This window comes from Carcharodon carcharias (assembly GCF_017639515.1).
Source record: "Carcharodon carcharias isolate sCarCar2 chromosome 36 unlocalized genomic scaffold, sCarCar2.pri SUPER_36_unloc_1, whole genome shotgun sequence".
Classification (NCBI taxonomy): Eukaryota; Metazoa; Chordata; class Chondrichthyes; order Lamniformes; family Lamnidae; genus Carcharodon; species Carcharodon carcharias.
Window position 1 is genome coordinate 4,318,356 of NW_024470726.1, and position 16,441 is coordinate 4,334,796.

The 16,441-nt window shown below is 52.0% G+C and overlaps 1 protein-coding gene across 3 annotated transcripts in view; it reads right to left on the bottom strand.

The window, feature by feature from the left end:
* Positions 1-13,198, bottom strand: part of shc1 (SHC (Src homology 2 domain containing) transforming protein 1) — a 109,355-nt gene extending 96,157 nt beyond the window's left edge. The window contains exon 1 of one of the 3 annotated variants that reach the window (XM_041181676.1): positions 13,098-13,198. In XM_041181676.1, coding sequence (XP_041037610.1) covers positions 13,098-13,112 — 15 coding nt within the window. In that variant the 5' untranslated portion in view covers positions 13,113-13,198. Of the gene's footprint in view, positions 1-8,633; positions 8,828-13,097 lie in introns of those variants that run through there. The other 2 variants (XM_041181677.1, XM_041181675.1) reach the window with 2 other exon arrangements.
* Between the last annotated feature and the right edge of the window lie 3,243 nt (positions 13,199-16,441).

Here is a 16,441-nt window from a genome sequence, read left to right on the forward strand (position 1 = left end):
CCCCAAGTCTCCAGGCAACTAGACGTTTCAAGAATGTTGCTCTGCACAATAGGTGCCAAAAGGGCCGAACTTCTGTCGTCTGGATCCGGGGAAGGAGGGCGCATCCTTGAGGGAGTGGTTATTATGGAGCACGTTACTTTCCTGCTCATCGGGGCAGGAACTAGTGTTAAAACTACTTGGCACGTGTATCCCCAAATTAAGATCAGACTACAACACCGTGCCTTTGCGCAAACACACAGGCACCGTTGTGGTGGGGGGGGGGGGGGGGGGTCACACTTGGCGGCACCGTCGGGGTAGAGTCATGGAGGATCCGAAACGTTGAAACTGGCCCAGTCTGCCCATGGCGACAAGCTGAGCTGTTCGCTCTTCGTTTTTTAAGCGAGCCGCTGGGAGGTGGAGTTGGGCATTAAACGTCAACAGTGGGGGGGGCGTTACCAATATTAGCCAAGGAGCAAGCTGGCACCCTGGGCGTTCACAAATGGGTGGGGGCAAGTCTGCGCCCCGAGCTGACCTCCGCTCAATCGGGATCGAGCGAGAGGTGGGCAACTGGACCACGTCGGCGCCCCTCCCAACAAGGGGTCCCCACACAGCCAATTGGAGGCGCCTCCCAGTTCGCCAAGACCGGTGGGCGGGAGAAGCTGTAAGCACGACGCGAACACAAAGGCGCCAAGCCGGCCAGGCACTGAAGGGAGGGACGGGCGGAAAGGGAACGCCCCCCTCCCCCCCCCCCCCCACCCCCCGCAACCACCGTTTCTCTCGGGCACCTCCGCGCTTCATGGCCAAAGCGGTGCTTTTCAGAAGCGCAGCCCGCTGCGCCGCAACGCAGGAGACGCAACGGGGAGTTTGCGCACAGCAAGATCCCACAGGCGGCACCCGCGATCGTGGCCCGAGGTCAGCTGCTCTCTTCTCTTCTTTAAAAGCGACGTCGGCTGTGGGATAAATAGTGACCGCAGGACACTGGGGAAGAACAGCCCCCAAGCCTTCTCCTCCCAGGTGGTCTTTTCCGTCTGCCCGTCTTATCCTCCGGGTTGCTAGTCCGGCAATGCTGCCGCTAGGCCACTGTGTACCCCCCCCACCCCGACCCCACCAGTGCGGGGAGATGCTCGAGGGAGGAATATTCAGCCGGGGACTGGATGCTGTGAAGGTTTCTTTACATTCACCCGACAGTGCCCTGGGTTTAGAGTCTCATCTACAAGACGGGTGATCCCCAACCCCACGACCCCACAGCCGCCTCTCGGTACTGGCACTGGGAACATCGGGGGGGGGGGGGGTGGGGGAACGGTGGCGAGGGGGTAGGTTATGGGCACAAGCCTATGCAGCGGGACTCGAACCAGTGACTGGCTTACTCGGGTGAGGGTGCTGCCCACTGAGCCGCAGCTTACGCCTGAAGCACTGGAAGAGAACTGGGTTAGCGGCGTGGAAGTTTCAGCGTTTTTGGACGCAGGCTGCGCCGGCACAGGGCGGGTAGGCCTGGAGTGTGGGCTCGAGCACAAAGTGAGCATCGCTTAGCGAGTGGGCGGGGAGAGCATCTGCTATCTTGGCGAAACTGCACAGACACTGACCCAAGACGAGCAGATAACCCGCCCACTCTCACTCTGAAGATTGTGGTGCGCCACCAAGCAAATTTTAAAAAAAAGAGTGCATTTAAAAATAACATTTAAAAGGTTAAAATAAAGGCCCACTGGGGCCTGTATCAAACAGACACATATATATGCCTTAGAGATCAGAAACATCTTTGTACTAGTTAATTGATTCTTAACAAGCCAGGACACGGAGTACCGGGTATTTATAGACGAGCATGGATTTTTAGCAGCCAGGACATACTTTGAAATGCATTTAAGAAATAGTCAATGATTTCTCAAGTGGACAGGATTTCAGGGAGCCCCTTATTTCATCCGCACCGATCAGAGTGTTTGCCCTTTCCACCAGCCTGATGCCTCGTTTGACCCTTGCACAGTTTCTGAGCGCAGCAGGTACATCGTTCTTTCGACTGCCTGCATCAACAGGCTAAAACCTCCACCACTAACCCCACACCTCCCCGCACCCCCCCCACCAACCCAACGCTACCACAGTTCCCCTCAGGCGTAGGCTGAAGCTCAGCGCGCAGCATTCTCACCAGGGTAAGTCGGTCACTGCTTCGGATCCCGTTCCGGGGGCTTGTGCCCGTCATCTCACCCAGCACGCCTGGACCGAGTGGCAGCTGCGCCGTCTGGTGCATGAGGCGCTAAAACCGGGGCACTGTCGGGTGAACGTAAGAATAGAGCAACCTGGAGTTCTCCAGGTTCCTGGCGAATATCCCTCCCTCGGGCATCTCCCTGCACTGGAAGACATGGTGGCGGTAATGGCAGTGTCACTAGGCTAGTCATCACCCAGAGGCCCCAGCTAATGCCCTGGGGACATGGGTCCAAATCAGCTGGTGGAATTTAAATTCGATGAATAAATCTGGAAAATGAAGCTAGTTTTTTAAAAAATTTATTCGTTCATGGGATGTGGCTGGGCCAGCATTTATTGCCCATCCCTAATTGCCCTTGTTCAGAGGGGCAGTTAAGAATCAACCACATGGCTGTGGGTCTGGAGTCACATGTAGGCCAGACCGGGTAGGGACGGCAGATTTCCCTTTCCAAAAGGGACATTGGTGAACCAGATGGGTTTTTATGACAATCGACAATGGTTTCATGGTCACCATTAGACTTTTAATTCCAGAATTTTTTTTACTGAATTCAAATTCAAATGGTGATTCAAAGGATCCCCAGATTATTACCCTGGGTCCATAGACGACCAGTCCAGTGACAATACCACTTAGGACCATGCAAACTTCATGCTGATGGAGGCAATAGTGAATATGAAGGTTGAAAACCAGATAGGTATTCTAATATTCACTCCGTTTGTCTGTGAGAAACAGGCCCTCTTCTCAAATTAAATCTGGAATCCAAAAGTGTTCGTTGCACGATCTTTAAAAAGAATAGGTTTGATGGGGTGTGACTGACCTTTTGGACCTGCCCTTAACGTTCTTACAAAGCGATGGGGCCCGATACTATCGTCAATTGTTGTAACAACCCCTCTGGCTCGCCAATGCCCCTTTAGGGAAGGGAAATCTGCTTACCCGGTCTGACCCACACGTGCGACTCCAGGCCCTCAGCCGCATGGTTGACTCTTAACCAGCCTCTGAAATGGCTGAGCGAGACCACTCAGTTCGAGGGGCAATTAGGGACGGGCAACAATGCGGGCCCGGCCAGTGATGCCCAATGAAGAGAAAGAAAAAAAAATCAGCGCCAAAGGGAGCTCATTAATCGGGGCTTAGCGCCTGCAAACTGGCTGACAGATTTACTGACAGATATGATGCTTCAGAGCCAGATGAATGCCAAGAGCTTTTTGGCAAGTCCTGAGGAGGTGAAAGACGCTACACAAAACACAGGGTCTATTACATTACAAAGTGGCGGTGGTCAGCGTGGCAGCCTTCAGTCCGCGCGCCCCTGACAGTGTGCGAGGCTGACTGCGTGACGCCATCTCAGCTGCCCGAGCAGCAGCCATTTCGCAACCGGATCGCTTTGCAAACAAGGGAGGGAGAAAAGTCAGGACTGAGCTCCGCACCAGTCCAGGCACAAAGCAAGCCTCTGACTAACTGTCTAAATACGAGGAGTTGGATAGTGTGTTAAGCCTGGTGCTTTTAGGCAGCTCACTCCCGCACCAAACTACAGCACACAAAAGAGTGGAGTGTAACTCGTTCAGCAGGTTTACGCATGGGTGGGTGGGTGGGTGGGGTGGGGGGGGGGAGTGTGTGCGGACACAGTACCTGTAAGAGGTACCAGACACTGCTTGTCCAGCCTGGTCAGAAAACCTACCAGTTTACAGTGAGAGCCTTCAGAAAAGGGCAGAGTTCTACCCAAATTCCCCCTCCACACTCTCTCTCACACACACAGACACACACACACAGAGACACACACACAGAGACACACACACACAGAGACACACACACACAGAGACACACACACACAGAGACACACACACACAGAGACACACACACACAGAGACACACACACACAGACACACACACAGACACACACACAGACACACACACACAGACACACACACACAGACACACACACACAGACACACACAGAGACACACACACAGAGACACACACACAGAGACACACACACAGAGACACACACACAGAGACACACACACACCCTGCCACACACACACGCACCCCCAAACACACACGCACCCCCAAACACACACGCACCCCCAAACACACACGCACCCCCAAACACACACGCACACACACCCCTCCCCTCACACACACACACCCCCCCCAAACACACACTCCTCCCCTCACACACACACAAACCCCTCCCCTCACACACACACAAACCCCTCCCCTCACACACACACAAACCCCTCCCCTCACACACACACAAACCCCTCCCCTCACACACACACAAACCCCTCCCCTCACACACACACAAACCCCTCCCCTCACACACACATTTATTAAATACAAGCTAGGTGGCAGATTTTATCTAGCGCACCCTGTGTGTACACACAAGTCTCAAATACCACAACACTAACTCGAAGATCGGTGCAAGCCAGGACTGAGTAAGCCAGCACAAATGCATATTTGTGAAGTGATTCACTTCCCTGGTCTCAGCAACACCCCCCACCAAGGAACATCTGGAAGTGATCTGCTGTGCGCAGAGGGGCCAGTTCAGCCTCCATTTTAAAAAGTGGCCTGGATTTTCCTCCTTCCTCACTCTCTCTCTCTCCCCCCTCCACCCCACACAACTCCCCGCACCGCCCACCACTTTCGCCCACCACGAGGCAGCGAGCAGGTAACCCGGTGTCGAGCTTGACGGAGTATTCTGCTCCTATGTCTTATGGTCTTTCTGCTCCTGTGTCTTATGGTCTTATCGTGATTGGTTAAGGGGGTCAAAGGTTACGGGGAGAATGGGGTCGAGAAACTTATCAGCCATGATTGAATGGCAGAGCAGACTCGATGGGCCGAATGGCCTAATTTCTGCTCCTAGATCTTATGGTCACAGGGAGAGATTAGGACCCCACCCCACCTGCTCAGCCCTCGATGAGGCAAATTGGCCCTCGTTCCAAACTCACTACAGTGGGAGCCATGGTATTTACAACCTTTAAAAGGGGAGACGGTGGTGTAGTGGTAATATCCATGGACTAGTAACCCAGAGGGCCCAGGCTCTGGAGGCACGGGTTCAAATCCTACCACGGCAGATGGTGGAATTTGAATTCAATTAATAAATCTGGAATGGAAAGCTGGCCTCAGTTATGGTGACCACCGATTGTCTGACTTCGGCTGACCATCTGGCTTCCCTTTAGGGAAGGAAATCTGCCATCCTTACCCGGTCTGGCCTACATGCCGCTCCATGTGGTTGACCCTCCGGAAACCTTGGTAAAGGTCCAAGAGGGCGGATCACCACCCCTTCAAGGGCAATTAGGGACGGGCAACAAGTGCTGGACTTGCCAGTGATGCCCACATCCCACAAACGAATTTAAAAAAAAAAACCACCTGTATTGTAATGTCCTGTGGCACACTGCAGCAAATTATGCTGCCAACGCAAGTCCTGGTCTTTTGGAGAACAAAGACTCGGTTACAATCCCAGACGCCGTTTGAAAAATAAGAGGTTGCCCATTTAAAACGGAGACGAGGCAAAACTTTTTCTCTCAGAGGGTGGGAGTCTTAAGAACTCTGCTTCCACCGCCTTTTCAGGAGTAGTCTTTGAATATATTTAGGGCCAAAGTGGATAGACTCTTGGTAAGCAGGGTGGGGTGACAAATTATTGGGAATAGGTGGGAATGTGGAGTTGGGGTGGCAATCAGATCAGCCGTGACCTTATTAAATGGTGGAGCAGGCTAGAGGGGCCGAATGGCCGACTCTTGCTCCTTGTTCGTATGTTCACATGAAGAGGGCGGTGGTGATGTTACTGCATGGGTAACCTAGAGGCATGGACAAATAGTCCAGAGACAGGAGGTAAAATCCCACCACAGCAATTAACAAATCTGGGATAAAACATGTACCTCCCCGGCCCAGCCATCTTCAGCTGGTTCATCACTGACCTTCCTTCCATCATAAGGTCAGAAGCGGGGATGTTCGCTGATGATTGCACAATGTTCAGCACCATTCGTGACTCCTCAGATACTGAAGCAGTTCATGTCCAAATGCTGCAAGACCTGGACAATATCCAGGCTTGGGCTGACAAGTGGCAAGTAACATACGCGCCACACAATGACCATCTCCAACAAGAGAGAATCTAACCATCGCCCCTTGATGTTCAATAGTATTACCATCAGTGAATCCCCCACTATCAACATCCTGGGGGTTACCATTGACCAGAAACTGAACCAGGCTAGCCATATAAATACAGTGGCTACAAGGGCAGGTCAGAGACTGGGAATCCTGCGGTGAGTAACTCACCTCCTGACTCCCCAAAGCCTGTCCAGCATCTACAAGGCACAAGTCAGGAGTGTTATGGAATACTCCCCACTTGCCTGGATGAGTGCAGCTCCCACAACACTCAAGAAGCTCGACACCATCCAGCCCCGCTTGATTGGCACCCCATCCACAAACATTCACTCCCTCCACCACCGACACACAGTAGCAGCAGCTGCACTAACCAAGGCTCCTTCAACAGCATCTTCCAAACCCACGACCACTACCATCTAGAAGGACAAGGGCAGCAGACACATGGGGAACACCACCACTTGCAAATTCCTCTCCAAGCCACTCACCATCCTGACTTGGAAATATATCGGCTGTTCCTTTACTGTCACTAGATCAAAATTCTGGAATTCCCTCTCTAACAGCACGGTGGGTGTACCTACACCATAGGGGCTGCAGCGGTTCAAGAAGGCAGCTCACCCACCTCCTTCTCAAGGGGGCAATTAGGGATGGGCAATAAATGCTGGCCCAGCCAGCAACACCCACATCCCATGAATGAATAAAATTGTTTTAAGTGATGACCATGGAATTATCAGCTTGTTATAAAAGACCATCTGGTTCATTAACGCCCTTCAAGGCAGGGAATCTACCACCCTTACCCGGTCTGGCCTACATGGTGACTCCAGACCCACAACCACATGGCCGCCTGCCCTCCGAAACGGTGCAGCAAGCCACTCAGTTGCATCAAACCGCTGCAGGAATAAAACACTCGTGGGTGTACCTTCGCCACAGGGGCTGCAGCGGCTTAAGCCAGCGGGTCACCACCACCTTCTCAAGGGGCAGTGAGGGATGGGAAGTGAGCACTGGCTTTGCCAGCGATGCCCAGTGAAGGTCGTTGCGCTCCTCCAGCTATGCTGCCCCTTAACCGCGCTGCACACCAAGCTCCCAGCTCTATGACCGAATCACAGAGCAGAAGAGGCCCTTCGGCCCATCGAGTCTGCACCGACACGTGAAGCACTGGCCCGACGCACTACGGACAGCAGGAACTCAGGTCAAGTATTGCCAAGCCACAGGCGACCGAGGGGGGAAAGCTCAAAAAACTGAATGGAGACTCTCGCGTCAACTAGTGGGTGACTCAACGCAACATCAGGGCAAACTCTTCCTTCAGTGGCCCAACAAAGAGTGGGGAGGAAACTGAAAATAGCTCCCACTAAAATGATATCAGGGCACAACAATGACAGAAAAAGCCACAAACAATTTGCATTTATATAGCACCTTTAAATGTAGCAAAACGTCCCAAGGCGTTTCACAGGAGCGTTATCTGGCATAATTTGGCCCCAGGCCACATGAGATATTAGGGACAGGGTGACCAAACACTCGGTCAAAGAGGTCAGTTTTAAGAAGCATCTTAAAGGAGGAGAGAGCTGGAGCGAGAGCGCGGAGAGGTTTAGGGAGAGAACTTCAGAGTTTAAGTCCGAGGCCGCTGAAGGCACGGACGCCAATGGTGGAGCGATGGAAATTGGGGGGATGGGGATGCTCAAGAAGCCGGAATTGGAGGAGGGCAGAGATCTCGGGAGGGTTGTTCAAAAGTTGCAGAGATAGGAAAGGTTGTAGGAACTGGAGGAAGTTACAGAAACAGGGAGGGTTGTAGGGGCCTCCGCCCACCTTCTCTTTATCTCACCCCATCCTTCTATTCCTTTCTCCCTTGTGTGTTTATCCAGCTTCCCCCTTTCAATCCATGTCTGCGATTTACCTCGACAACTCCCTGCGGGAGCGAGTCCCACATTCTCCCCGCTCCCTGCGGGAGCGAGTCCCACATTCTCCCCGCTCCCTGTGGGAGCGAGTCCCACATTCTCCCCGCTCCCTGCGGGAGCGAGTCCCACATTCTCCCCACTCTCTGGGTAAAGGAGTTTCTCCTGAATTCCCCATCGGATTTATTGGTGACTGTCTTATACTGATGACCCCCTCGTTCCAGTCTCTCCCACAAAACAACTCCTCTGCTTTTACCCTATTGAAACCCTTCCAGAATTTTAAAGACCTCTTATCAGGTCACTCCTTCAGCCTCCTCTTTTCTAGAGAAGAGAGTCCCCAGCCTGTTCAGCCTTTCCTGGTAGTTACAACCTCTCAAGTTCTGGTATAATTCTGTCAAATCATCTTTGCACCTCCTTTAGTGCCTCAATATCCTATTTAAAGGATGGAGGCCAGGGCTGGCCACAGTAATTCCAAGTACCTGGAGATGACTTTGCATTGGGTTTGGTTCCCTGTCGCTCCAGAGGCACGTCCTGGTGGGGTGGTTTTTGCCAGTCACACGTACTCTGTCGTCCGACTGATGTACTTCCATTGTAGCCAGTTTCTGCACCAGCGTTACTGATCCTCAAACAGGTTTTTCTCCTTATTATCATTTAAGAATGCTGCCATCATCTCCTCCCCCTAATTAACAATGCTGACACATGGCTGTGTTAATGTGAACTTTGCCCAGAACAATTTACCAAGACAAAGTCCGTTTATCCATTGGGTGATAAATTAGTCTACAACTCCCTTTTGTACAGAGCCTTCCACGCAGTTAAAACGTCCCAAGGTACGTCCCAGGAGAGTTAACAATATTTGAAACAGAGCCATTTGAAACGAGGTGCTAATAGGGGCAGGTAACCTAAAAGCTTGTTCAGAGAAGTCTGCTTTAGGAGCATCTTAAAGGAGAGAGAGGATGAGTGCGCCAGAGAGGCGGAGAGAGCATACCGGATTTATAAGATCATAAGAAACAGAAGCAAGAGTAGGCCATTCGGCCCCTCGAGCCTGCTCCACCACCCAAGATCATGGACGATCTAATTTTGGCTTCAACACCATTTTCCCACTGCCCCTCCATAACCCCACACACCCCCACCCCCCGACGTCAGCCACAAATATCACCAATGACCCACCCTCCACTGGTGCAGAGAATTCCACAGACTAATGACCCTCAGGGAAAAAAATCCCTCCTCATCTCTGTTTTAAATGGGAGTCCCCTTATTTTTAAACCATGTCCCCTAGTTCTGGTCTCGCCCACTAGGAGAAACATCCTCTCAGCATCCACCCTGTCAAGATCACTTTCAGATCTTAGATGTTTCAGTAAGATCACCACTCATTCTTCTAAGCTCCATAATGTAAAAAGGATATTGGATGGTCACTTTAGGGAAATTAACTTATAAGACCACAAGTTTCTTCTTTGGGAAGGGAGGGAGGGAGGGAGGGAAGGGGAGAAGGCGAAGGAAAGCCTAGTACTCTTATTCATGTTCATGGAAGTCAGAGACCCAGCCAATGGAAGCACTTGCCTCTCTCCATGGCCTTCTGCTACAGCGCTCCCCTTGATACGCTCAGTACTGACCTTCCGACAGTGCGGCGCTCCCTCAGTACTGACCCTCCGACAGTGCGGCGCTCCCTCAGTACTGACCCTCCGACAGTGCGGCGCTCCCTCAGTACTGACCCTCCGACAGTGCGGAGCTCCCTCAGTACTGACCCTCCGACAGTGCGGCGCTCCCTCAGCACTGACCCTCCGACAGTGCGGAGCTCCCCTCAGCACTGACCCTCCGACAGTGCGGCGCTCCCCTCAGCACTGGCCCTCCGACAGTGCGGAGCACCCCTCAGCACTGGCATTGGGAGTGTTGGCCTGGATAATGGGCTTGAGTCTCTGGAGAGGGGACCCGAACCTACGACTTTCTGATTCAAGAGTTGGGAGCCACAGCTGCCACAGGCAAGGGGGCACGACTCTGCAGAAGTTTTGTGATGATACCTTTGCTGGAAGTGGGGGGAAATAAACCATCACAACAATCAGATGAAGGTAATAACAGCCAGTACATTAAGGTTAGTACCTGCTGCCTTTACCTGATCTGGCCTACCTGTGCCTCCCGTCTGGTAACAAGATGGTTGGCTCGTAAATGCCCTCCGAACAAGGGCAATAAAATGCTGGCCCACACCCCATCAACGAGTGGAAAATAACCCACCCACAGCACGGAGAGCCCACTGTACAAGCGCTGTGAACTTAAAAGACAGATTAGCACATTTTCCTACATTGCAACAGTGGCTACGCTTCAAAAAGTGCTTCATTGGCTATGACACACTTCGAGATGTCCAGTGGCTGCAAAAAGTGTTCTATAAATGCACTTTTATCCCCCCCCCCCATTAAGGAAATGGGCCTTCTGTTAGCACTCAGACTCTCACTGCTCTTTGGCTGCGTGGAACCTGTGTTAGCTGGGCGTCTTCCGACACTTTAGATCTCACCCGGTCCCCCTGCCCCAAATGAATAACTGAAAGTTTTCTGGCCAGGCTGCCGTGGTCAGTGCGAGAGCTGGGCAGAAAGCAGCTCGCCCCAGGGACCACAACAGCAACTGCAGATGATGGGGGCTGTCGCTGACCCATCTTTTCGCGTTTTCCTTTATAAGCCCTGTGTATTTTTAGCGCTCGAGCGCTTACACAGAAACTGGACTGCCATTAGTCAAGTGGTAAAGACACAATGGCAATCCCCTCCACAGTAAAAAAAAAAAAAGACCTGATTTATTAATGGGGCTGGTTATAATCAATTGAAAACACATCACGAGCTTTCCCAAAAAAAAAATAACAGGCATGTCAAGATCAGCCGAGTGCTTCAAGCTTGACCCATTATCTCACCACGGCCGGAGCATCATAAATAGGCGTCTTCCTCCTTTACCATGCCACCAACTCGCAGGCTTGTCATCTACTGGGAGCGGCAGAAAAACCTCAAAACCCAGGGCCACTTAAGGGAAAAGAGTCTGGAAAGGTTCCATTCCCATCCCCCCCAGATGATCCAAACCAGCCCAGGAGATTATGTGCGTCCAGTGTTATCTGGCATTGCAACCTGCATATATATTATATATATACCCCACCCAACACAAAGTCAGTCCCCCCTCCGTCCTGTGCTCCACAACGACTTAAAAGGCTGTACTCAGGCCCACTTCCCTACATTGAGGGTAGACGGTGGTGCAGTGATAATGTCAGTGGGCGAGTAATCCGGAGGCCCAGGCTGATGCTCTGGGGGACACGGGTTCAAATCCCAGCACGGCAGCTGGTGGAATCTAAATTCAATTAATAAATCTGGAATTGAAAGCTAGTCTCAGTGACCATCATCGATTGTTGTTAAAAACCCCATCTGGGTCACTAATGCCCCTTTAGGGAAGGGAAATCTGCCGTCCTTACCCGGTCTGGCCTACACGTGACTCCAGACCCACAGCCACGTGGTTGGCTCTTAACCGCCCCACGGACATGGCCGAGCGAGACACTTGGTTCACGGGGGGCAATTAGGGGTGGGCAACAAACGCTGGCCTTGCCAGTGACCCCCACGTCCCATGGAAGAAAACTTCAGCCATTCAGGGTTAGTCTGCAGTGGCCACCAGCAATCTGGCAATCCCCGAGGATTCAGCCTACCTTTCACTGCACTTGTGATGAGGTGAGGGTGGTGGTAGTGGTGGGGGTGGTGGTACTTGCACCTCTCCACAGACTTTCCCCCCGCAACAAACCACAGCCCCCTGCTGCCACCATCCCAAAATACATACATGGGCCATAGCCAAGTTGCAATGGGTGATGTTTGAGATTGAGTTCTGAGGCTCAACCAGAGAAGGTTAAGAGGTCACTGCTTCGAGGTTCTCAAGGTGGTCACGGGATTTGGCTCAAAGAGAGAGAGAGAGAGGGAGGGGGGAACCATCTTCCTCGGAGGAGTTGAGTTGACAATCCAAGGTCAGGGGTCTAAAATCGTTGGCAAAGAAAAAAATTCGCAAGATGGTGGCCAGCGGCATTCGCAGAGTTGCCAGGATCTGGAACGTCTGACCTGAAATGGTGTTGGGAGCCAATTCCTTGAATAATTCTGAAAGGGAGTCGGAGAAGAAGTTCTCAGGTGGACGAACTAACAAAAAGGGTTTACACAGACCGAAAACTGCAGGGGGGCGGGGGGAGATGGGGAAGCACGACTGCTCTTTCAGAGGGGGCTGCACGTGGGAACGACAGGCCGAATGGCCTCCTTCTGTTCCACAGGCTTCTGAGCGTGTCGCTCAGCTCTCTTTATACGGGGGCGGGTGGGTGGGGGGGGGGGGGGATCGACACCGAATCAAGAGTCACCGGGCAGCAGGCCCCCACCACCCCCTCCCGCCTGATCTCTTGCAACCCAGAGAAACCAAGGTATCGAACTGTCCCGACCCCAAACAAGCCACGGTGCTCCCAGCACAGGCGCCAAGCCGTACCACAAAACTGGATTGTGTCCACGTACTTCCAGAAGCAAACTGCACGAGGGCTTCAAACCAAAAGACGAAGTTTGCTCAGCAAAAAAAAAAAAATTTAAAAAAAATAAACCCGAGATTGCAATTTAAAACCCTGGCGAGATAAACGAGCACAACTGTATCAAGCAGCGCCCGAAGCTGACTCCAGCATTTAACTCAAGCTTGACAGCAGGGGCTGGTCAAAAATAAAAACAACTTCAGCACGCAAACACAGCCTTTATATATAAAAAAGAGTCCTTGCAAGTTATTTTTCTTGAACAGGGAGGGAAGGAAAAAGGAAAAGGATGCTTTTTAAAAACCCTTATGCTAAACGGCGGGAGCTGGTGGGGGTGTAGGGAGAGAAGAGTGGGGTAAAGGGGACTTGTAAGAACCAGAGGGTGAGGGTGGTGGGGGGGGGGGGGGGGTCAGTGGAAACATGCACAAAGCAAACAGACCTGATAATCTCCCATGGCTGTCAAATGCAACGCACAAGTGTGTACAGGTACAGCTGTTCACAGCACAAGCCTCACTTTGTAGCAGTCCTGTCTTCTCTCAAGAAACAGATGCACAGGCATCATATGGCCAACAGATCACGAGATCAGGTCCCTCCCTCCCTCCCCCCCCACTTTGATAAATACAACTCCAAAAAAAAAAATCACAACAATATGCTATACTCGAGAAGAGCCAGCATCGCTGGTGGCGACTACTGCAAGACTGAATTGCAATTTCGTCTCCACAACATTAGCCCGAGTGCCAAAACCACACAAGACATCTTCCATTTCTTCCTGTAGGGACCAAGCTGAATGCTGGCTCTGGTCCAGAAGAAAAGTGGGGGGGGGGGGGGGGGGAATGCTCATCTTTCATTGTAAACGTGGACACAAGTCTCCAAGCAAACAGGGCAAGTGGTTTTAATCACAGTACACTGGGCTGGGAAATCTGCAGGGAAACTCTTCCCCCCCACCCCCCCAACCCCAACTGCCCTAAGTCTCAAGACACTCACCCAATGACTCGGTAGTTGTAAATTCGCATTGTGTGCGTGTTTTTTTTTTATTTAAAACTTTCCGAGCCCTACAGAGGAGGCAAGTCCGAGCCTGTAGTGATTTACCTGATCTGGCGGACGGCGAGTGGGTAGGGCTGTGGTTTTGGGGAACGCAAGATGGCTGATTCCTCAAGACGGGAAAACTGCGGTGCCGACGTGAGGCAGCAAGAACCGAGGGCTGCTCTGCTGCAAATCAGAGTGAAATAAATCCTCCAACAAGCACCGCCAAGTATTTGAACAATCAACGTCCCTGAAGCCGGCCACTCAGCCCAACAGCTCCAAGGGCGCAACTGCTCTGAAGAGAGCGCAGGGGAGATTTGCAAGAATGTGGCCAGGGCTTGAAATTTGCAGCTCTGCAGATAGATTGGGTAGGCGAGGGCTGTTTCCCTCGGATCAGAGGAGGCTGAGGGGTGACCCAATTGAGGTGTATAAAATCATGAGGGGACTGGATAGGGTAGACAGGAAAGACTTGTTTTCCACCCCCCTGCCTGAGGGGTCAATTACCAGGGGGCACAGATTTAAGGTGATTGGTAGAAGGATTAGAGGGGACATGAGGAAAAACATTTTCACCCAGAGGTTGGTGGGTGTCTGGAATTCACTGCCTATGTCGGTGGTTGAGGCTAAAACCCTCAACTCATTTAAAAGGTGCCTGGACCTGCACCTGAAGTGCTGTAACCTGCAAGGCTGCGGACCGGGTGCTGAAAAATGGGATTAAAATAAGCAGCTAATTTCTTTTTCCTCTTTTATGGCCAGCGCAGACACGATAGGCTAAATGGCCTGTTTCTGCACTGTAACTTTTCTACAGTTCTATGTTAACGTTTATGCCCCACACACGCAGATAGGTTAAATATCTGTCCCTCCCTGTCTTCACCATGTAGAGAGAGGGGCCTGGAACGAACTCCCTCTCTCTGAGGTACTGTGAGGACTCCGCTCTAACCTCTGCCCAGCTCTCTTGTGGCATGAGGTCAAGGGTCTCATAATTAACCATTCAGGTGAGGAGCCGCAGGGCTACGAAGGTCTTGTGGCGCAGTGGGTAACACCCCTGCCTCTGAGCCAGAAGCGGCGGGTTCAAGTCCCACCCCAGGACTTGATGGCCGAGAAAGGGGCGTTCATAATGCAACCAAAACAGGTCGGACGCCAACCTGCGAACCCTTCCAACACACACTAATGGCAGGCGGTGAGAGCCGGAGAGATTCCTGGTCAGTCATGTGACAAAATGACATTGGAGCCTCTGCCATCACTGCCCACAGCTCCGGACCACAATGTAAAGTGGATGTTACCACAGCAACTCTGGCTCTGAGTGATCTGTAACACCAGGGAGGAAGATGGGGGGGGGGGGGGTGGTGGTGGTGGTGGTGGTGGTGTAGAGAGAGAGAGAGAGAGAGAGACTCAAAAGGAAATCCCGTTAAACAGGGTGCGCCATCCTCAGGTCTGGGGTCAATAGTTAAGTTGAGTGGTTCAAGTAGCCCTGAACATATTTTTCACCCTCCCCACCCCCCAACCACCACACCCAAAATTGTGGATTCTACCAAATGGCACGAATCGGGTTTGGCTCCGGCTGCAGCATTGTTTCACATGCAGCTTGTCAAAGTGACGACTCTCTGCAGACACGACGTGCTGGGCTATTCGACTGCAGCAGTAGCATCCGGGTGGAAACTGATCCTGAAACTAGACACACTTCACTGTTCACGTTACTAGGCGACAGCAAAAACACCCAACAGGAGCTGGCTGCCAGGAAGTCCTGTGTAAAAGAACCTCTTTCAAAAGCCTCCAAAACCTTCACGTCCAATAAATTAGAAATTCTTTCCCCTTGAAACTATGGGAAGTTTCACGTTGCTGCAACACTGCATTGCTTCCTCTTTCTCCTCCAGTCTCATCCTCCCCCATTCCAAAGCAACAACCTCCTCGCTGGGTTCCAGGGCTTATTTCCCTCCAGTGCCGAATGGCTCCCAAGTGGCTATTGGTCACGTGGACCCTTTGACAGACTGGGTGGGGTAGCTCTGTCATCTCAGGGTCAGGTGGGTTCGAGCCCCAGCCCAGCAACTCGAGCATAAAAGTCGACACTCCCAATGTTTCCAGTGCCAATTCTGAAGGAGCGCTACACTGCCTTTCGGGCAGGATGTTCAAACCACGGTGCAAAAGATCGAGTAAGAGCACGTCAAAGAGCAGCAGGAGCAGTTGGGGGCCGATGTTTACCCCTCGATCAACATCACGGATCAATAGACGATCCGGCCATTTACCACACTGCAGTTTGTGGGATCTTGCTGTGCGCAAATGGGCTGCCACGTTTCCTACCACTGTGAAGAGCTTTGCGCTGTTCCCGGGTGTTGAAGGAGCCTAAATTTTGCTTTCTGTGGCGGTCCAATGTGTTCCTCTTACATTGTCTTTTCTCGTATTCCACTTCGATTTGAATCCCCCCCACCCCACCCTGCTCGCTGCCATTTGGTTTTGAAACTGAGCTTCTCAAGAGATAAATGTGGAAACCCTGAAGTGTTCACGTACTCCCTGCAGTGGACTAAGCTGCCCAACAACGAGCTTTTTCTTCCTGATGCCTATGCTGCACAGTAGCAATGGTACAATTGGAGGTGTGTGAGGAACCCAGGACGAGGCCTGGTTCCCATGCCAACAATTTTCATTTCAAACAGGGAAACATCCCAAGGTTCTTCACAGGAGCATAATCGAACAAAATTCGACCCCCGAGACACATGAGGAGATATTAGGGGGCAGGTGACGAAAAGCTCGGTCAAAGAGGTTGGTTTT